The following is a 23,601-nucleotide window of genomic DNA, read 5'->3' on the forward strand; positions in this document are numbered from 1 at the left end:
CAATCTACACAAGCCTGCCCGTTACTTTAAAATATTTTTTTTTAAATAACTGGAATGATGTTTTGGCATCCCGGTAAACCTCATTTCATGAGGGTTAAGAGATGTTTTGAAATAGCATGTTATTTCAAAATTTGGTGATGTGTAGATGTGCCAAATTTTGAAATAAGCTATTTCAAAATCATTTGAAATAGATACACTATTTGCGTAATGCAAATTGCGTATCTTATTTCGAGTTTAGAGTATTGTGTAGATGCACCCTTACTCACAGGTTAGACCTATTGAAACCAATGTAACTAACTGCAGAGCATTCATGTGAGTGAGACCATCAGAATCAGGCTCATAGAAAGTAAAACATGATTTCTAAGGTTTACCAATATTAAACTGAAAGTAATGTGGTTTTTGGCATTTCTTGTACTCTATCTGTCAAGGCAAGTTATACGTAAATACTCACTTGAAGGCATGCCAAGCCTCTTTATAAACATGATAGTGCCCTGACAAAGAGTTTGGAAAACAACATTCTGCTCTGTTGCAGTGAAACACACACACAAAAACACGCAGGAATTATATATAGGGCTAGAACTGTCATCTTCCTGAAATTCAGTACAATGAGGTGTATGAGGACTTTTCAGTTCTAAGTACAACAGATCCAATAGCACTAGCATAGTTTCAATAGGGTTTGTATGTCAATTATAATTTTTCTCCAGATTTGATGCCTTGGTTGCTTTCAATCACCTCTACTGAAATTGGTATGAGTTTTCAGCCTGAATGTCTATTCCTTTACCAAAAAACAAGTTTAATATATTATGCTGGTTTAACTGTATAGTAACACAAACCTAATGTGGACTTGGTTTCCAATGATATTTTTGCCAAACTTTAAGCAAATAATGGCTTAATTAAATTATACATGGGAGGAGGCAAGAAAGAAATTGTAGATTAGTCCCCATGTGAACTGGAGAAAAATTAGATGGGAAACAGAAGGATATACATGCAGGAAAAATATAGTACCTGAGCATTAATTCTGTTATTACAAATAATGTAAACAGTACATTACAAACATAGCTTAAGACATCACGATTCCTACTCAAGGAAACATCATTTTAAGTAAGACAAGCAAATCATAGACAGGGAAAGCACAGGTTACTGATGAAAAGGGGCAGGCCTTGTTGAAATATAAAGTCTTTCCTAAGGCAATTGAAGAGGAAAGGTATGGTGAATGAGAGCAGAAGAAAGACAACTAAGGCGCAGTAAAGTGAAAGGATGGAAAAAGCAAATGGAATATGAGTGGAATTAGGACCAGTGATATGGTAAAGCATAGGCAATCAGTGGAGACAGAAAGGAGCATGTGGCAGGATTGACACTCAGAAATGGTAAATGAAATCAGTAGTGGGTCCTGGTTAGACTGAAAGAGGGAAAGGCAAGAGGCAGGAAATCTGTAGAGTAGAAGTCTACAGTATTCAAAGCAAGAGGTGGTCAGTATATGAACAAGAGTTTTAGAAGGCAGGATAATGAAAAATAATGCTTTGAGGATAGATTAAGAAGAGAAGAGAGGTCTTAACAAAAGATAGTATATGGAGGGAATAGGAGGTGAGTTGAACTCTGGTATCAAGAATCTGAACCTTGGTGATATAAAGGAGAGAGTAGTTACCAATGAAGTTAGAGTAGGGATAGTACAGAATATCATTCCCCTGGAAGCAAAGTTGCTTCTGAAATTTTCACTGGAGTGGGATAGCTCTGCCCCTGAACTTATCAGGCCTATACCTCTGTCATATGATACAACATGACACATAAACATTTTATTTTCAAATGCTATAATTAATCTTTAGACCCTTAACCACTACAACAAAGGTGACAAACAGTCATAAATCATCTCAAAAGAGTTGGATTTAGAATTACCGTATGATTTGTGCTCTCCGATGCTATGGAATAAAGCATACAGGAGGCCAGTGTATGTGTCTAAATATCCTGAGTCATATTTTTTCTGTATGTAGCATTCCCCATGGAATGCATGTTTTTAACCTATTACTCCAAAGAAGCACCAACAGCAACTACAAACCATTCCTTGCAAATAGAAACCTTAATTCTGAGTGGCTATTCTGGAACACAGAGCATGTGTCCCACTGAATTATGAGGATGATGAAGAACTATAAAATTAATGCAGCATATGCGATTTTCCTGTTAACCTGCAATGTAACTAAGGTTAGGTTTTCACTACACCTATAAGGTTGGGCTAAGGTACTCAACTCCAGCTATGTAAAATACATAGCTGGTATCATCTAACCTTAAGCCGAACTTGTTGCCATCTTCACAGAGGGAGGCCGATGACTTATTCTTGTGGGCTTCCCTTACTCCTCTCAGCTGTGATGTGTAACGGCGCCAACAGCAGCCACTCTCAGCAATTGATTTAGTGGGTCTTAACTAGACCTGCTAAACCGAACACCAAAAGATTGATCTCTGGCACAGTAAGTATAGACTGGTCTAAAGGTCAAGGTTGACATCACTGCTGCATTACCAATTTTGTTGGTACTTCTTTGACTATTTTACTCCTTCTTTTACCCATCTAGAAACTATATTAATTGCTATAGTAAATATAATAATTTTAACTTCCTGTAGCTATTTTCATGTTTATTTTCAAATCAGTTTGCACCATTTATCAAAATGTGAGGGAAAAACTAAATTCTTCCAGTCTATAAAATTTTTTTTTGCTTTACTCTCATTATTTTGCTCTCATTATCCAATTACTTCATTCCCCTTTATGAACACTCAATTGTCCCTCTAATCTTTTCCATCTGCCTATTTTTTCTGTCCCATATGTAGAATAATTTTTATGTGCACCAAGGCACGTGTGAATGTGCACCACCAGCAAAAACAAAAAATCTAGCTGTGAGACTTCTGCTAATCTGCTAAGCAGCATTTGAATCTCTCCTGAGTGTCACACAATCACACAGCTTAAAAACACTGCTCTACCCTTACGTTTTTCTATTTTAACTGAGAGAAACTTTCCACGAATACAATCCTCACTAAGATAGGTCTTTTTTTAGGGTGACCAGATACAAAGTGTGGCAAATAGAGACCAGGGGATGGGGTGGAGGAAGTTAATAGTTGCCTATGTAAGACAAAGGCCTAATACTGGGATGTTTGGTTTTCTTTAGGACAGGTGAGAGCTGCATTGAAAATATTGATTACTAAAAATGCTACAAGAATTCAGAGACTAGAGAGAAACTTGTATGGTATGGTAGTAGCTATGCTATGAAAATATTGTACAAGACATTTCATTTCTGGATAGCTGGAGAAAGTAATATACAAGATACAAGCAAATACACATTAATTTCTCTAGCATCCCAAAACTAAAACATCACTCTTTCATTGAGATTCCAACAAGGTGTTGTTTTGCCAACATAATATATGCAGTTGTTATATCATATACTGTTGCATGCTATTATCATTTCTTGTTTGGCACCAATATGCTGGGCACTTTACAAAACATTGTCCCAGGGTGCTTCCTATATAAATAGTACATGGATAGTATAGTTGGCATACAGTCTTGAGTACATATATTTACAGTATAGATAACACTTCATTACTGGGGGAAGCTGGAGCTTTGCAGATGCAAACCCACAGTAGACATCACAATCACATGCATTTACATATGTAATCAGTATGAACACATGCCATATGTTGTATATGAATGACAGCTGGAAAATCCTGTTTCCCTGAAAGACTGGAAAGAAGGTGGGGGAGGTCAAAGGATCTTCCTCCTGCAAATGGCATGAAGACAATCTCTATTCCAGTATTATTTCCTGCAGGAATGATTCTGACTTTTCAGCTGCTTTGACTGAACCATCTTGCATCTGCACAAACACACACATGCACATACTCTCACTCACTCTAGGGTGTGTACAGTCGCTGTGTTCATTTGAAATCATTATCTTTTTTTTTTTTTTGCTTTCTGAGAAAGGGGTGGGCTTCATACTCTGGAAAAAGCCCTGAGGGACACACACAATTCACCCTTACTTCACCCCTCAGTTTTCTTCCTTTCAGCTCTGTCACAGTAATCACCCTTCTAGTCCATCTCAGGCTCCCTTGCTCTTTGGTGAGACTAAATGTTCTGTACAATTTTAATACTGCTCTGCTCTCCTGAGGAGCCAAAGCTTGAGAAGGGGGGGGGGGGCGAAAGTCAAATGTGATCACCTGTCTCCTATGTGGCAACATATGGTAGTAGGGCTGCTCACAGAAGTGCATTTGGGAAGTAGGAAATAACTTGCTTTCAATGGCATTTAAGCTGCATTCTGAACAAATAGCTTTAAGCATCATGAAACTTAAAGGGACACATTTTGGAAGAGGGACCCACTTAAATGGGGGACAAAAAGGTGGTGTACACAGTGGTTCACTTGTTTTTAAATTTGTTCCTGAGCTTGTGTGCTCTGTGTAACAGCCAACAATTGTTATAATATACAGATGAATGAACCAGCTTAAAACAAATTAGAAGAACCAGGGGAAACTGAAATGCCTGGATAAGTCTCCCTTTTGTGCTTCCTTCTCATCAGCTATTCACAGATTCTTGAACTGTGTGGAGTTGTCACAGGTCTGACAATGTGCCCCGGAATGGATGCTGTAGTTTTTGTGTTTCAAGGAAGGAACGGTGGGCTATTCTCCATAGTTCTCTTTTGAGAAAAGGGTGCTTAGTGGTCTGCGGTTCTGCTAATAGTCAGTGGCAGAGGTTCAGGGGAATAGAAAGGTAAATTGAACAGAATGACAGATGTGCTGGTGCAGGGAAGAAGTTGAAACAGAAGAAAGGGAGACAGGCAAATCGAATATTCACAATTTTTGACTAATTTCAGACAAACATTCAAATGTTTCATGGATTATCTGACCTAAACCTCCAACTGCGAGAGAGTTCCCCATCACTTGTCATAATAAAACAATGTACATGGTGTGATGCAGCATGTCATTGCACTAAAAATAAATTGCACCTGCAATGCGTCAAAAACTTGAGTGGGTGAATTATTTTAGAATAATTTAACTTGTCTTTATTATGATGTTTCTCCAAGATTTGTTTCTTGGAAAAGAGTTTGGATTTTCAGTTTACTATTTGTTCTTATTGCAGTTTTAATCTGAATATTTCTGCTTTCTTTGGGCCAAAATTTGCCCAAGTTTCACTACTGTTTGTGAGGTGCAATTTCAGTGAATTTGACCAGCTGTTATTTTGCATGTACAAAACAGACATATTTCATGGACACACATATAAAAATCATGCAGTACACAATATACATATGTGTGTTTCCCTTTCTCCCCAAAGTATTACTTCTATTCCAGTTACAAACTGTTTGCAAATAAAGGGCAAAATCTGTAGCGTATCATCAACACCCCAGGTCTAGTATAAATAATGGTAGAGTAACTTGGCAAATTGTAAAGTTGTGATAAAAACCCAAGACGTAATATTATCAAGTCCCAGCACACTCTCCTGTTCCCCCCGTACGTATTGATTTTTAAGACACTGTGCATGACTGTTAAATCAATGATAATCTGTCACAAAAAATGTTGACTAAAAGGACTATATTACTAAGGTCAACTACAAATTAGCCCAAAGGGTAAAATCAAAGGTAGTGCAGAAGCTCAGGAAAAAAATACAGCAGATGTTGTAAAATATGGCTACAATGTAACAGCTGTTAGAAAATGTATATCATCATTTTCTCTTGTTCCACTACTTGTTCATCTTGCGCATAATCAACTTCTTGAACTCTGGCACCAAGGAGCCATTTAGATAAGGGATTTTTAAAAGAAATTGAAATTATATGTTTCTTTCATGTACATTGTGAATGACCTTAATGGAGCTTATGAGAAAAATATAGATAGGTAATAATAAGCACAAGAGAACCAGTTAGGTTACAAAAGGTTAAAAAAAAAAGCCCTCATAGATTATTCAGCTTTTTTTTTTCAAACATTTGTTGAGGCTTTTTTGGGGGGGAGTGTAATATACATATGTGCATTTCCCTTTCTCCCAAAAGTATTACTTCTACTCCAGTTACAAAGTGTTTGGTTTTTTTAAATTTTGTGGGAGGATGGGAGGAAGGCTTTTTAGGACAAATTTATACCAGGTTAATTGTGTAGCTAGAGTTGACATACTTTGACTTGAACTTTAGCGCTTTCCCTACAGTGGGAGGTCGATGGGAGAAATGCCCCTGCCATTTTCTCTTACTCCCCATGAGGGGTCGGAGTACTGGCTCCAATGGGAGCATCCTCAGCATTTGCTTTAGTGGGCCCTCATTACAGCTGATAAATTGTATGCCGGAAGATTGACCTCCAGAGTGTCAATCTGCCAGTAAGTATAGATATTCCTTTAGTTTCAATCAGCACAAGAACTGGAAATTCCAAAATTATTTTTTGTTTGCTAAATGGCTGTAGTGCTTTTGGCCCTAGGTATAGAGGAAGTCATGGTATTGTTCCCAAGGATATTATGATCTGAAATATTTATCAATATTTTTACTAGAGAGTATACTGAAAACATCTCCAAGTAGTCCCACTGACTTCAAGGAGAGCTGCTGCAATCAAGGGAATTCCTCACAGTAGCTAAGTCAAGCATTTGCAGGATCACATCCTTAGGTCTGGTCCACATAGGTCAGTATACCTATGTCATTCTGGGGTGTGAAAAATCTACACCACTGAGCAATGCAAAATAAACTGGACTAACCCCTGGTGTAAACAGCACTTGGTCCATGGAAGACGTCTCCTGTCAACCAAGCTACCTCCTTTCAAAGAGGTTGAGTACTTATTCTGAAAAGAATGTCCTATTGATGTAAGTAATGTCTTTACTGAAGTACTACAGCTGCACGCAGCAGCTTTTTAAGGCTAGAGAATCCATTAACTTGATTTCAGGCAATGTGAAAACTTCCATTGACATCAATGGGTAAAGAATTGAATCCTGAATTAAGTATGCAAGGATCTGGATAAATAATTTATAATGATTTATTAGGGAAAAGTTGCCTTTTTTGCTCTCTGTGAATGGTCTGCATTTTCTTGGATATATTTGTCTTTGGAGGATTGTGCACCGTGCAAACTGCCTCTGCACCACAATAAGGGGTCAGAGAAGGGCCACACCATACTTGGGGGAGTTTGGGGAGAAATTGCCTCTCACAGTCCCTTGGACACTTACTGCTACATCTTCTCATTGGGTCCTTCCCTGTACTCTGTGCATGCTGATCCTGCTCTGCAGGCTGGAGGGAGGGACATGGCCAATCACTCCTTGAGGCAATATGCATTTCTGCACAGAGACTGCATTGTTGGCAGGGCAGCTTGTGTTCTTTCTTGATTCTGTGTGGGTCTGTCAGAATCTGTGCCCAGAATAATTTCTGTAGAGATTAATGTCTCTAGATAAATCACAGGCAGTTCGTTGCCAATATTCTGCATTTGTACTTAAGCTCTATTAGTTAGGTGTTTGGGGTTGTTTTTGTTTGTTTAAACAAAAGAAAGGAGTGTGCAGCACTTTAAAGATTAACAAGATGGTCTATTAGGTGATGAGCTTTCGTGGGCCAGACCCACTTCCTCAGATCAAATTCTGGAAGAGAATTGGCATGACCATATATACCAAAGAAATAGAATGAAAAAAAGTGTGTGTGTGTGTGTGTGTGTGTGTGTGTGTGTGTGTGTGTGTGTGTGTTGAAGAATGCATGCTTATAGCACACGGTGTGTGTGTGTGTGTGTGTGTGTGTGTGTGTGTGTGTGTGTGTGTGTGTGTGTTGAAGAATGCATGTTTATAGCACATGGTGTGTTTTTATTCTGAGCTGTGTGAACACAACTTTTCGGGTAACTCTACTCTGCTGTTGCAGGACATGTAGATATGGTGGAGTTAGCTTTAATTTAGCTGGTGCAAATACCAATGTCAGAGAAATTACAGTAGAACAGACTTTACTGCAGACTAGTCTGGTCACTGAAACATCCAGTGTCTTAGACAAATGTGTACAGTCACTGCTACGATAGATTGGCTATGATTGGTAGCTAGAGTAAAACTAACTCAGGTTTTTCCTCATTTGCTGAAATGACTCTTCTGATTGCAGTGTAGATATATCCTTAATTCAAATTTCTGATATAAATAGTCCTGCTTAGCAATTCCAAGTTCACTCTTCACCAAGATTTTTTTTTCTTCAAATTTTCCAAATATCAAATTTTGACAGAAAGAAGGTCAAAAACCGTGATTTAATTTTTTACAAAAATGCCATCTCATTGTTCAAACCTCTCTGCTGATAGCACAAAATGCTGATACATGGCCAAAGCTTTTTCTGGAGGAGGTGGGGGACATAGATGGGAGATAGTAAGCCAATCTACATTACTGACCAAATGCTGAGTCTCTAGTAAGCACCACACAAGAGACCTGGTTATATTTTATGTTTTGAAATTTTGAAAAGTTTTGACAAATTCTAATCACAAGATACCACATTCAAAGTTTCCTCGGGTCATAAAAATAATGTCATTATGTGAAGATATTCTCATAGAAGCTTACATTTGTGTAATTTAATTCTACTTGCTACTTTTTGTAACTAATTAATGATAGACCTCCGAACTCTTTCCTCCCCCAACTTTGTGAAAAAACATCCTTTAATTCCAAACTGGATATCAATTTTGCAACTCAGGTTTTTCTGTGTATTTGACACATTAGAAATTTGTAAAAGGGAGCCTCAAATCAGAATCTGACTGTTGAGCCTCAGATCAAGTTTATTTTAATATTTGTATTATATTTTGGAATCAGTAGCTCTTCATTTGTTTTAACTGCTGACACTGCAACACTTAATGTTTCTCTGTGAATACAGATGAGCTGTTGCCTATGGAGTTGATGTCAATGCCATTTTTCTCATGAATCAGCCCATAGAGGAATGCTGGCTATATGATTTGACTGTGGTCTTTCCCTGGAGGCCAAATGGCCTCTGCTGCCATATGCTTACTTTCTTCTGGCCTCAGGGAGCAAGAGTTCTGAGTCTGCTCCTGCAACCTGGCTCATATTTGTTGGTGTTATCAGCCTTTGTAAAAGACATACACACACACAGACACATATGTGTGTGCAGGTAAATGCACACACACACACACACACACAAAGAAAACACAGACTTGAAACTGCAAGGTTGTAGAACATCTTACTTTTACAATGAGAAATTATAGAGCGATGAATTCCTTGTGCACTCAGCAAGAGCTATTTTATTATTATTTATTTGTGTGTTTATTTATACACTTCACACTACAAGAAGCTTCCTTTGTAAGTCACCAAACAGTACAATATTTTTTCCACTTCATACAAGTATAACTGAGTAGTGATTGTCCGATTTTACTTTTTTTTTTTTGCCTGGAAATCTGGCAATTTCTATGCCTTAGTAGTTCTATATAATATAGGCAATTCACCTTGCTTTGTATAAGTGCTGATGAAATAGTCAATTGATTAAACAAAAGCCGTTTTTTAGAAAGTCCTGGAAAATAGAGCAAGTATTTGCATCCTCTTCAACAAATACTATTAAAATTCTATAATAGCAGCAGTATCTCAAAGGGAAATGAAAGTAACGTCTACAAGAAAACAGAGTTCTTTTAAAGAGAAACCTGTAGTGTGGTGGACCCCAATATGGCTTACTATAATGCTACAGGCTGTATTCTAACACTAACAAATGGTCACTCTAGGGAATTTATAAAGCAGCACATTCAGGCTTTTTAATGGCATCATCTTATAAATTGTACTTGGAGAGAACTACCCACCTTAAAACTAAAAAGACAGTGTCCCTTCTTATTACTTTCACATGAGTCAAATCCCTGCAGTAGGTAACATCAACAAGGACAATTTCCAGAGAGAGAGCTATATCTGTCTCAGCATGAAACATTTTACTTTTCTTAAGATCACCACTGTAGGAAGGAAGCATCCCCGTTCTAAAACAATTAGTTTATGCACCCGGAATGGTAAAATGTGCAGCTTATTAGATTTCACAACCATGCTTCCAGTGCTCCTCATTATACAGTTGTAAAATGCTGAAGGCTGCCAGCTTGCTCTATTGTCTCTGTTCTGTGCAGAAGACAGTTGTTTTCTATGCATAGCAAGCACCTTCCAGACTCTTAGTTACACTTTCCCAGATAATATATGTATTTTCCATTTGCTTCATATTATAAAGGCTCATTAGAATGACAGATGAGCATTCTGAAAACATTGCTTTGTTGCTGTTTGTGTTACAGGCTATTTAATTGTCCAAAGAAAGTTTTTGACTCATTCACAGGGTTTTTTTTTTTTCATTATATTAACATTTCTTTCTCTTATTTCTTACATGTATTTCATTAACTTTCCAAACTATGTACACTTTAAGTAAATTATGTTTAATATTTGGGAACAGAAACCCAAATTCTATCCTGCTGTACTGCTGTAAAACTTGTGTTACTACTGTGAGATCAGAAACTCAAAGCAACAAAGTTCTGCTAGTGGACTTTGAAAAGAATTTGGCCCAATAATTGTATTTCCTTTAATATAGCATGATAATTTGTGGTGATGTACACACAGCTGCTGTTTTGACTCTTGAGTTTCAATGAGAAAACCATTTGTTTTTTAAAAAATGTTAAACACTTTTTGATTGTATGTTGTTTGGGATAGAACCTGTCATTTTCTACAGGTTTGTAAAATACTTAGTACAAAGCAATTCTAACATCACAGGCTTCTGGTTGCTTCTGCAATTCATATGCGAAATAATAAAAATAATAATTGTATGAAATTTCACACATGCTATCAAAAACAAAGAGCAATGTTTTAATAGGTTTTATAAATTTCAAGGCCAGAATGGCCAATTGTGATCAGTCTGATGTCCTCTACAATGCAGGCTATCGAACTTCCCCAAAAGAATTCCTATACCATATCTTTTATTGGAAGAAGATCCAATCATAATTATAAAAAATTATCAGTGACCCTGATAAGTTGCCCCAACTGTTAGTTACTTACTGTTTAAAATTGTACACCTTTGTCACCTGAGAATATGAAACACCAGTTTCAGAATATCTACTTCTTCTCCAACATGTATATAGTGTATGTGGGGGTAGGTATACATAGTATATGTGTGTGTGTGTGTGTGTGTGTAAATACATATATATAATGATATATATACTATATATTATATAAGAAGCAGCTATTCTGAAACTGGTATATTTCATATTCTCTATCACATTCTCAGCAAACAAATATGAAAATCATAACAGCATCACCAAATTACAGATGCAAAAAACCTAGTAGCTCATTAGTTTATCTTTCTGTCAATATATGGATTTTCCTTATAATGCTCTATTTAGTGCTTCAAGCAGTAGTATGAAATGGCTCATGGGAAGGGGCTTCCATTATTTCTCTTGAAGTATTACTCCATATATTTTTAGATCTTGCTGTGAGAAAGATTTTCTCCCCCCTGCCATGATATCCTATTGTTTCTTAATTTCATCCTATCAGTCCCAGTTTTACTCCTTATACACACTTGATATTATATACACCTCTTCATCTCTCTAACAAGGTATTTATATGACCATCATCACCAAAGTATCTGAATTGTCTCTTGGTGGTAAAGTAGATTCTTCATAGTTGGTCCTGACTTTGCCTCTTACTTGCTATTGAGATGGTGACAACCACTTCCAATTGGGCAGGCACCTTCCTTCATTGCCCTCTTTTAAAATTTTCAAATAATCATCCTGGTGTTTTCGCCTAGGCTGTCCCTCATGCTTGATGGAGTTTCCTCTAAATACCCACAAAGCTCCCTCATTATCCTTCTTCAAATCATTCTTTAAAAACATTCTTTGCTTATAAAAAATATATAGTCATTGGTTTGCTGAGACCACTGTCTATTATCTTGACCAATACTGTCTTTGTTTTCTTATGCTCCTTAGTACTCCCATGTCTGTGTTCATCTGTTGTCTCCTTGTACGTCAACTGGCAGCGACCATGTTTTTATTCTGTTTGTGCTGTATCTTGTGGCACTGAGTCATGGTCCATGACTAGAGCCTCTTGTCTTTATGGAAAAAACAAATAATAAATAAGTGGTCATGCATGCTTCGGTAGGCAGGATATACTACACCCAACAGGGGATCTGTACATTCCTCTGTTCTACCCCACATGTTCTCTATGGATTCCTTTCCTCTCCTTTTGTTACAGATACTTCCCCTGCCAGGAGTTCTGGGTGCCCACAATTTCCCCTTCCCCCCCATAAGAGAGTTGTCAGCCTGATCCCAATGGTGTTCTGTCGCCCCATTTTCTCCCTTTCTCCATTCCAACACTCCCCTCTTCATGCCAGTGGAAAGGGCTCTCTATCTCTAGTACAGATGCTGTGTTCCTCCCCCATTTCAGAGTCCTCTGTTCTCTCTGTCATAGAGGGTTGTGTGTGCCTCCAGTTTCCCCTTCCCTCATATCAGGGTTCTCTATTTTTCCTCAGGGTGGGGACTCTGTTTGCTTCTGTATGTTTCATCCATCTGGCTAGTCACGGTTTAGAATATTTAATACCACAAACATGTTGGATTTAAAAACAATGAATAGTTTAGTAGCACCTTAAAGACTAACAAAACATGTAGATGGAATCATGTGCTTTTGTGAGCAAAACCCACTTCTGCCCATGAAATCTCATGATACCATCTACAAGTTTTGTTAGTCTTTAAGGTGCTACTAGACTATCCATTGTTTTTTAAGTTTTTACAGTGACAGACTAATTCAGCTACCCCTCTGAAGATGTTGGATTTAACACACCTTTTATCTGAGAATTTACAACCAAATCAGATATGAATCAATGGAATCTCTTTACACTGTAAGTGTTTTTACCCATTTCACAGATATGGAAACTGAAATGCTGACGGGTGCTGTGTACCTGAGCACTCAGGCTATGAGATGCAGAGAGCACTCAGTGTATGAGCAGAGCTATGAATGGAATCCAAGAGTCCTGATTTCTAGTCCTTTGCTGTAAATTCTTGGACACCCAGTTCCATTTACCACAAATTCAGTAAAGGAACAATAAGAACGTGCACATATATGTGCCACATTCATGGTGGCACATTAAACATTTTCATGGAGAAAAAAAAAGAAGAGTAAGTTCCTTCAGCTTCAAGGCAGCAATAATTTACATGTCAAGAAGTTATACAGGCTTTTATGAGATTATTGCGGTGTTATTCAATAAAAAATAGTTACCATGACAACAGCTGTCATGCTACCTGTGAGATTATAGAAGAGAAGGACAATCAGGCAAAGGGTTTATTTGGGAACGAATGCTTATCTGACCTAGTGAATACAAACAGCATGTTGTTTTGACCATCATTGACTACACAGCTGTCATCAGCCAGACTAAAATTCAAGCTGAAGATTTTTCATCAGAGTGAATCTCCTAGAAAACCTGTCTGTTGGCAAATAGTGGCAAGTACTTTCTTTATGCAAGTATACTGTTAATGCTCATCTAGAATGGTCAGTGTATCTCTGAAATCAGCTGGAGGTTTCAGTCTGCCCCAGTTTGGGTGAGGAAAGACTAGAGAGGATGTTTTGTTATTTTCTTTTAAACCAGAGAAACCAAGAAAGCACAGTCCCACTAGACAACAATATGGTCACATTTATTTCTTTCCCAAGCCATTTCAATCTTTCAACAAAATGGTTGCTTCATTGAATATGGATTCATGTAAATTTCAGATTCTGACTATTTGTTCATCCTCCAGGACAAACAAGTTTTTATTTTTTCCAATAAACATATTTCACTTCTGCACCAAAATCTTTGCTTTGCTACTCCCCATGGAAGCGTGTGCATTTTTCTCTCTGACTAATGTGCAGATTCTGCACCTTGACTTGCACATAAAAAAGCATAGCCAAAACAATAGAACAACACTACTAGAGCGCACACATCTTATTTTTATGGAGGCTTTTAATCTTAGTTTGTCAGCAAACAGAAGCCTCCTTCCCTTGCCTTATAAAAATACTTTTATTATTAACAGTGTGTCTGCTTGTTAGCATGTGGCAACAGGAACCTATGAAACCTGACACTAACAGAGCGAACCAATCAGCCATGATTAACAATTAAATCACATTAGAAGTGTTCATTAATTAAAATCTGGCCAACCTCTTTGCAGTTCACATTTGATCACAGTGTCATTAGCAATGTAGAAACATGTTTCAAGAAAGATGCAGAAAGTTTTAAAATTAACATGCTAACATGTATCCACACATCTATCTAAAAATGTATATAACTTAAGGCAATATTAGGTATAAATTCAAAAAAGAGATACTGTGATTACGTTGTTGGACTAGATTATATGCAACGGCTATATTATTATAATTAGGACAACAGCAAGTTGAACTACAATAGTGGCTTTCTTGTGAAATGGCACCATGTCAAATTTATAGTCTCTAGCTAAAAGAGTTTGTTGTAGCATGGACAAAGGAACAAATGTGCCAAATGCAGTCAAAATTAAACACTAACGGAAAATCCTAGTCATTTGTTTTCTGGGTAGATTCTGGGACACTAATTTTTAAAGGACAAACACTGAATGCTTAGTCATGCAGCCTTGACATTTCTCTTAACATAGTGGTGGGGGAAAAGATACGCAAATGGATCCAATATTTAGGCATATTTAGCAGGCATATGTCCTGTCAATTGTGGAGCAAATCCTATTGCAAAGTTCCTAGTGTAAGTTCCTTTTCTGCGACCTGGGGAATTACGTGGAATTGGGAGCTGTCTAAGGATTCCACAGCTCAGTGCAGCTGTAATCTCATGTCTTGTAGAATTCTCCCATCTGTATGGTGGGATGGTGATTTTCTAAGTCCTGCCTTAATGTTCACATGAAAAAACAAAACAAAACCCAACACGGTGAGGATCCTAAGATCCTCCTTTCTGTCTGGGACATACAGAAAGGAGGGCAGATTTGCTTCTATAAGCACATGCATCTCCAAGTACTGACAATTTGAGCTGTATGAATGGACGTGATATACCTCACAGTTGCCAAGGCCCAGATGTAGCATACAATGTGAGACAAGGATCTAAAATGAAGGACACAAACTGCTGTGAGATTCACTCCATTAGTGTATACAGCCTTTTGTGTAAATCATATTCAACAGTAAAAGTGTTGGGGATGGGACACCAAATTTCTATTGGACAAAGGTAATCTTGGAACTAAAAGGAAATGCTATCCCTTGAAATGTACATCAGGAAATATGATCTCTGGGACCTGTAACTCTGGAAAATATTCTGTCTTTCCAATCCTGCCACTAGTATATTAGTTTTGTCAGGTAAAGAGATACTGACTTCAAAAGTCACCTGCAAAGAAAATCAAAAGGGCTATTGTCCTTTTATATTTCTTTATGATATATAAATAAGGGCTATGGAGGATATTTGCTTGTTTTTATTTATTTATTACTCTTTTATTTGAGAAATAGAGGTCTATCTGGTGTCAGGAGAAGTGGTGAAATTATATCACCACAAGGGAAAGGAGGCTGAAGGCTAATCAACAGAGCAGGGAACCACTTTTAATACTGGACTGATTGTTTTTGCTATGGCACACTTAACTCCAATACCTAATGATCACTTGGGGCAATGGATGACTTTTGGAAAAGATTTAGCATGTGCACCTTCCAAATAAGGTGTGAGAGCTCAGAACAAATATCTCTAAGGGTGCGTTTACACCGCGGAGCTATTTAAGGATACCGGAAGTATCCCAAAATAGCTATTTTGTGTCTATTGAAGCAGCCCGCTATTTTGAAATAGATTTCAAAATGATGGATAACTTTTTCCAACATCCTGGTAACCCTCATTCCACAAGGGTTAAGGGGCATTTTGGACTAGTGAGTTACTTTAAAATTTGGTGCTGTGAAGATAGCACCAAATTATGAAATAAGCTATTTTGAAATACACTGAAAATAAGCTATGCAATTTGTGCAGTGCAAATTGCATAGCTTATTTCAAGCTAAAGGTGTTGTGTAGACGTACCCTAAGATCTTTGAGACAGCCTCAGCTGAAAAAGAGGAAGGGGGAGACTTGACATGTCATATATTAGAATAAATAACACTTTCTGAGCTTCTTTCTACATCAGAAGGAAAATTTGGGCAAAACATCTCTCACAGATAAGTTCACAGTTTTGTTCATTTGTTTCTAAATGTACAGTGATTGTCATAACATTCAAAAGGAACAGCCACAGATCAGAAGACCCATCTGTGAAAGTTCCAACTGTTCCCCTAATGAGCTATGTCTCGTCCCTGCCCTCACCACATTCTCTAAGAGTCTGATTAAACCCCTACCGACCTAGCAAATAGGTTACATGTTGCAGCTTTTGCCCCTCCCCTAAAAACTGAAAATATCTCTTCTGCTATTTTAGCCTGAATCCAATGGTGCACTGATCTCTCTCTTTCTCCATTGTCAACTAGATGGCAGCAGCTGCAGAATGTAACCTATTGGGAGGGTAGGGTGGAGGGCAGGACTGTACAAAAAAGAAGCAGATCAGATAAGCTTGCAAGACTTCCTGTCCCACAAGATGGCATAGCTGATAAGCTCTGCACTGGGTAAATTATAGCTTTTAACTATGAGCTGATTCTTGATTAAAATAACTAGAGGATCACAATTTGTAGACTGAATTCCCTGCACACACTAAGGGCTCCTTGTATTCTTCCCCCTCCCCATAGTCTCCTCTGCAAGCTCCATTTACCATTCTAGCATCTACCTCTATTTCAGGTATAACTTGCAACTCTCCTCTCTTCCATGTTAGGAGCTTTGGGCACGTCCAATTACCCCTTCTACCCAGATTGCCCATTCTTCCCTCCTCGCCAGATGGGGTCCATAATTCTTTTTCCAGGGGTTCTATGGGCCCTCTCATTCCACTCCTCCCTGCCATTCCCCACTTCTTTATCTTGTGTTCATCCAATTTTTTCCTCTACTGCATGTCAGGGGCTCTGTGTGTCTCCCATGTCAGGCTTTCCCCATCCTACTGTAATCCATTCTTCTTCCATGGGGGAGAGGTGATGTTATGTTACAAGAGTTTAACCTCATGGGGATACCAATTGTTACATTCATTAAATCATTTTCATATGTAACACCGGGTGCAAATGTAATAGTTTAGTTTTGTTTTGTTTGATTTGGAGTAAAGACGTTCAGGAAATGCTGTTGCTTCCATCGCAGGAAATGATATATAATTTAGGAAAAATGGCTCATAGACTCCAAGGCCAGAAAGGACTTGTGGTACTTCCAGATGATACCAAGACTTCCTGACTTCCTGATGATACCAAGCTGGGAGGGGTTAAAAGTGCTTTGGAGGATAAGGTCATAATTCAAAATCCTCTAGACAAATTGGATAAATGGTATGAGGTAAATAGGATGTAGTTTAATAGGACAAATGCAAAGTACTCCACTTATGAAGGAACAATTAATTTCACATACAGAATGGGAAGCTACTGTCTAGGAAGGAGTACTGCACAAAGGGATCAAGAAGTCATAGTAGACCACAAACTAAATATGAGTCAGCAGTGTGATACGGTTGCAAAAAAAACATGATTCTGGAATGCATTAATGGAAGTGTTGAGAGCCAGACACTAGAGGCAATTCTTCCGCTCTACTCTGTGTTGATTAGGCCTCAGTTGAAGTACATGTCCCATTCTGAGCATCACATTTCAAAAAAAGATGTAGAGAAATTGGAGAAGGTCCAGAGAAGAGCAGTAAAAGTGGTTGAAGGTCTAGAAAACATGACCTACAAAGGAAGAAGGAAAGTATTGGGCTTGTTTAATTTAGAAAAGAGAAGACTGAGAAGGGACATGATAACAGTTTCAAGTGTCTAAAAGGGTGTTACAAGGAGGAGGGAGAAAAATTGTTCTTTTTGGCCTTTGATGGTAGGATAAGAAGCAATGGGCTTAAATTTCAACAGGAGAGCTTTAGGTTGGACATTAGGAAAAACTTTATGACTGTCCGGGTGGTTAAACACTGGAATAAATTGCCTAGGGAGTCTGTGGAATCTTCATCTCTGGAGATATTTAAGAAAAGATTGGATAAACATCTATCAGGGAATATCTAGATGGTGTTTGGTCCGCAGGGAACTGGACTTCATGGTCTCTTGAGGTCCCTTCCAAGTCTATATTCTATGATAACATAGGCCAGATAAAGCTCTCCCTCCCATGGCTGCAAAGTGCCATGTAATACATTCTGCACATTTTCACTTGCCTGTATTTCTCTGTCATGTCATGTATTCCCACTGCCCAGCTGGATTCCTGTGAACCCTGCACTGCTGGGATTCTGCAAAGGTACTACAGCTCCAAATGCAACATTTTCAGAATCCTAACAGGGGTGGTATCTAGTTGAGCTTTGGGAAGGCTGCAGGCATTTGTCAGATAGAGCCTGTGATGAGGTAGTTTGTCTTCTTAGAGGAGTGGGGGGCAATTCAGTGACTTTGTCTTTAAGGTCCTATAGCATTGCAGAGAAGAAGGGCAAGGCTCTTCTCTTACCCGTCCAGCTAGGGAAGGGCTGGGAGAAGAGCACCAGGGCAGACACTCCCCGGAGAAAGTGCTGTACCCTTTAGAGATTGGTTGGGAAAAAATGGGTTATAGTGAGGGCAAAGTGGTCTAAGACTCTAAAGCTGACTAGTCCACAACCCAGCTCCAAGAGGAGAGAATGACCATTTGAAACACAGCACCAGCTCTAGGATGGGAACTAGGGAAATTCTCTTACACTAGGATGAGAGATGACCAGGCCAGGACTGTCATATAGACACACTGTGGAGTGATCTGTGGCAAATAAGACCTTGTCTACACTTGCTGGAAGATTTGCACTGCAGGGATCGAAAGTTGCTTGAGTGGGTCTAGTAAAGACTTGCTAAATTAGTCGCTGGTCATGGTCTCCTTGACTCTGGTACTACATTAGATCAAGAAACATAAGGGGAATTGACAGGAGTTGCATACCTTAGTTCGACATTGCCCCCTAGTGTAAACCTGGCCGGACAAAGCGAGTTACACTTTGCAGAACAACATAATAAATTAGACCCCATCAAGGGGGTTACATATTTTTCAGTCTGTCTGAAGATGGTGTGTTGGGAGAAGTGCCCGGTGTCAGGGCCTCAGGGGAGCCTCCTGAGCAAGCAAGCAGTCTGTTTCTCCTCTCTGTGCCCACCCTGTTGGATTGAACTGTAGTAAGAGTTCACACTATTGTAGCATGAGCATAAGATGAGGGATGCAATACAGGCCACAAGTTATTTCTCTTCCGGTGAGATGCATGAGGGCCATCCTCATCAAAACTCCCACTACTCACCCTAATGATCATCTATCCCAGCAATTGAAGGCCTCACAGCACCCCCATCTTTCCCAGGACCCACCCATGTAGCACATCCCACTATTCCAGGCAACCCAAATATTCACATAAACACCGAGCACCCTCTGCTAGTTGCACCATACTCTAAGCAATGCTGCCAATACTTTTTTTAGCTTCATTTTTTACCTCTGCCACCGCCTGCGACAAGATGTGCTGGCCAGACACTAAAGAGTGTAGACATATGTAAAGTAAGTGCAAACATGCAAATTAGCCCCAAGTAATTTGCATAAAAATCATGAAGAGCACAGCCTAAAACTTGGCAGCTACAAATCTTCCCATAAAGGGGAGCAGTAGAGGAGCAAAGGGCACCAAGAGACCAAAAGGAGATCCTGCACTTCGTATTCCCATACAGGAGTCAGGCATAGTCTGGGCTCAGAAGCACAAAGGGACAAGGTGTTAGAGGGGATTATCATTTCTACTAATGCCAGCAGATTCAGAAAGGGGCTATATCTCGGTGGATGCTGTTATTCTTTCCCTTGCCAAGCATATCTCAGTTCACAAGAAGCATAATTCAGCCCTAAAACACTGTCTCACTCTCTTCCCCTCTAGATATTGTCTTTTTGCATATGAATTAGCTTAATTAGTGTCATTGTTATTTTTTTTAAGCCATTCAAAAGAAGTCTCCACAACAAAATCATGAAGCACACTTGAGTTTGATTTGATGTGGCTTTCTATCCAAGCAGAAGCCAGAGTGTGGTCTGAGAAGGAAAATGCAGTTTCTTGGCATGCCTTGTTTTCTTTTCTAGACAGACCAGTTGAGGTAAATGGCATCTGGGCAGTGAACCCCTCTGAGGGTATGTCTACACCGCGTTTGTTTTCCGGTAAAAGATATACAAATTGCAATCCATAATTTGCGTACCTTTTTCCACTTGTTTTTTTGGAAGAGGCTTTTCTGACATCTGGCCCATCTACACAGAGCCAAATGTGGGAGAAACCTCCTCTTTTGAAAGATTCCTTATTTCTCATAAAATGAGGAATACAGGGATGCCGAAAGAACTCGCCCGCATTTTTGGAAACTGTTCCGAAAAAACATACGCAGTCCCTGGACGTGGCAGAGTTTTTCCCAGATATCAAAGGTATCCAGAAAAACTCTGCAGCGTAGATATACCCTCAGTGATGGGAACTCATTTCAGAGACAATAGATAATGCTCAGACTCTGGCCCCATCAAACTATTATTATAACTGAAAACCAAAGAAAAAGAGAAAAAACCCTTTATATTATTACGTTTCTGTGCAGTCACTGCAACTCGGCCAGGTTCTTTCAAATACACTTTCTCAAAACTTAAGTGCAACATATTATATTGTATTATTAACCTTGTATTTCATATGTCTTTGATATGATTCCCTTTGTAAATGCTTGAAGTCTGCATAGATCTAACAGGTAACTTTAAAATGCATTCTACAAAGGAATCTTAAATAATACAGTGACTAAAAAGAGTTTTCTTTATCCAGAACATTAGGCTGGTGGCATACTTCTTCTCAAAGCGTAATGATTTGTCTGTGCTCTCTAAATAATGCTTTAAGTCATAGCTGATGACTTTTTTTCACTTTACTAACACATCTCACCTTATGAATTTTTGTATAAAGTGAAAAAAAAATGATATTTTTCATAAAGAAACGTACAAATCTCTGGCAAGTACTGAAATGTTAATTAAATATTCTTTTAAACTAGGTACCTTTGTTACTAAAGTAACAGCCACAGATGCAGATGATCCAGTTTATGGAAACAGTGCAAAGCTGGTGTATAGCATTTTGGAAGGACAGCCTTACTTCTCTATTGAACCACATACAGGTAGGTGATCTGAATCATGACTCTCCAAGTAATAATGTACATAAGAAACAGCATTTCTTGAATATTTCACTCAGTGCACTTAAATATCATGTAGCATTAAAGCTAGCATTGGTCAGCCTGTAATCCATAAGTATCTGATTTGTTTTGAAACATAATCTAATAATGTTAAAAAAAAGAGCCACTATTAATAATGCTGACAATAATGCCAAGGCCAATATTGCAGAAGTTATTGAAGCAAAACTCCCATTGCTATCTGACTAACAACTGGCTGGGGATTGTAATTAATATGTTATATTCTTTAATAAAAAAGACTTTCGAATTTCTGGCTAAGGACCGTAGGATTTGGTTTGGGCATTTTAATGAATATACTGTATGCTTTCATTAAGAACTATTTGTATTCCATGATTAGATGGATCTAGGAAGAGAGAATAGGAAGTTTTATTTGTATGAATTTGAGCTGACTTTATTTCTCACCATTTGCAAAGCCATTAGTAAGTGTCTGATAATGTAGGTCATTTCAAAGAAGTGCTAACAAAGCCAACCCCATATTGTTTATTCTATTTATGCCACATTTAAAAAAGGTATTTAGAAATGTTTTACAGAGGTTTGTTCAGTTGTCTTTTTTCTTATGTTAATTTTCATATAGTTCATGTTCCTCACTGTAAGTCCAGTTGTGCTAGCCTCAAAAGAAAAAAAGTGAAACTAAAGTTGCCTGAAATAACTTTACCGTTCATAAGCAAAGGCAGGCATCTCACACTTATGAAAATTAAATTGTTCATCAACATCAAAGAGTTCTGGTCATAAGAAATTATTAGATGATGTTCTTAGGCAAAATCAGTCTCATTTTAATTGACTTAACACCAATTCATTCCTCTTGGCATCTGCTGAGTTACACAACTAAAACTGTTTTTCATTGGTTATAATAAAATGTACAGAGGCTCTATGCAGATAACAAGACACACACACACACACACATATATATACACACACAATCTAATAAAGTGTTTTCATGTGGTTGGAAGAAAAATAAACAGCACCATGGCTATGGAAATGTCATTTGCAGTGTGGGTTATTAATATGTTGCATCCCTTATATGAATCTCAGATCTATTAAAATCTCTCTGAATGCAGCACAATGAAATTATAGTCACTTCCTGTTGCCATAGAGGAATGCACCCATTGAATGGCATAGAGCAGTCTTCTCTTCCCTCGAAAAACTTTCTTATCCTAGTTGAAGTACCTCTTAGTCACTATATCATGCTTCAGCATACATGTAGGCAGAGATCTTGATATGTAGAGTCGCCCTGGAGGCCTCAAGACATACTATTTGGTTTCTATAATGTTTTTCAGACATAAGACATTAGAAAATAGTCTACATAGTAATTACTGGAATTAGATATATTGATAGTGAAATGAAAGTTATAGTCTCATAGGCTTCAAATATCAGAATCTTTAATGAATTGATACAGTATAGGGAAAATAATTTAAAGTGGTGCAGGAAGGCAATACCTAGGAGGTAATAGAATAAAATGAAATAAAGAAAAACCTAGTAAACTTAGTTTGAATATCAGGTGGGGTTAGCTAACCCCACCTGATATTGTTAACATTGAGATCTTTTATACTGTGAAATGATTACCTAAGTGCAGTATAAAATTCCCATTGCTGGAAATATTTGAAACAAGACCCAGCAAAGCACTAGAAAATAAACTGTACAGAACAATATAGCTTTAGTCAGAGGATGCATTAAAAGACTTAATAGGGCTTTTTGATCACCAATTTCTTGGATTCTCCAAGGAGCAGCTCTCGATGCACATGTTTATAATTCCTTTAGCTGTTCTCTAGAGCTGTGCAAACTAGCAGCTTTCACAGAGGAGCCAAAAAGTGCTTTGTTTATCCAAGGTGAAGCTTTTTCATTTATTACATTCAAAATGACCTTCACGGAAAAAATCCCAAACCTGAAATTTTGCGAATTTGCCTTAGGTTTATTATTTTTATTTCATTTTATTTTTGCCAATACTGGCTCTTTTTCCTGGCAAAAATACTTAATACAATGAAATGATAATTTATTTCCCAGCAAAACAGGTATTTATTTTCATGAAAGCCAGTAAAATCTCTGATTTTTTGTGATCCTACAAATCGCGATTGTTCTCCTCTTTCACTAGTATTACATTTCCCCACCTCATTTCCACTCATCAAGAGTGCTATCAGTAGCAGTTCAGTGATCATAAGAAGGTGATAAATTGGTTCTCAAAAATGCACTAACTCATATAGGATTCAACTATGGCTTTACCACAGACCCTGAATATGGGGCACCACATGGTTTTGTTGCCACAGAAGTGCCACAGAAGTAGTCCAAGTGGCCAGACTGTGACCCCAGTCTGTTTCTGGGATTCAGCTTTACTCTGGGGGAGGAGTCTTTAATCTCGGCACAGATCATATATCTCCATCATCACTAGCACATCTGATCTGGCTGGCATGTTGTGGGAGAGGAGCTAAAACTCTACCTTTTCTTTGTCTACTT

General features: G+C 38.2%; 1 protein-coding gene across 1 annotated transcript in view; it reads left to right on the forward strand.

Annotated features, from left to right (window-relative positions):
* Window positions 1-23,601, forward strand: part of CDH8 (cadherin 8) — a 213,391-nt gene that overhangs the window by 80,422 nt on the left and 109,368 nt on the right. Inside the window, exon 4 of the mRNA XM_006129384.5 lies at window positions 20,962-21,081. Within this exon, the coding sequence (XP_006129446.1) occupies window positions 20,962-21,081 (120 nt within the window). The remainder of the gene's footprint in view (window positions 1-20,961; window positions 21,082-23,601) is intronic.

The sequence above is a fragment of the Pelodiscus sinensis genome, chromosome 12 (genome assembly GCF_052426305.1).
Source record: "Pelodiscus sinensis isolate ZL-2025 chromosome 12, ASM5242630v1, whole genome shotgun sequence".
Classification (NCBI taxonomy): domain Eukaryota; kingdom Metazoa; phylum Chordata; order Testudines; family Trionychidae; genus Pelodiscus; species Pelodiscus sinensis.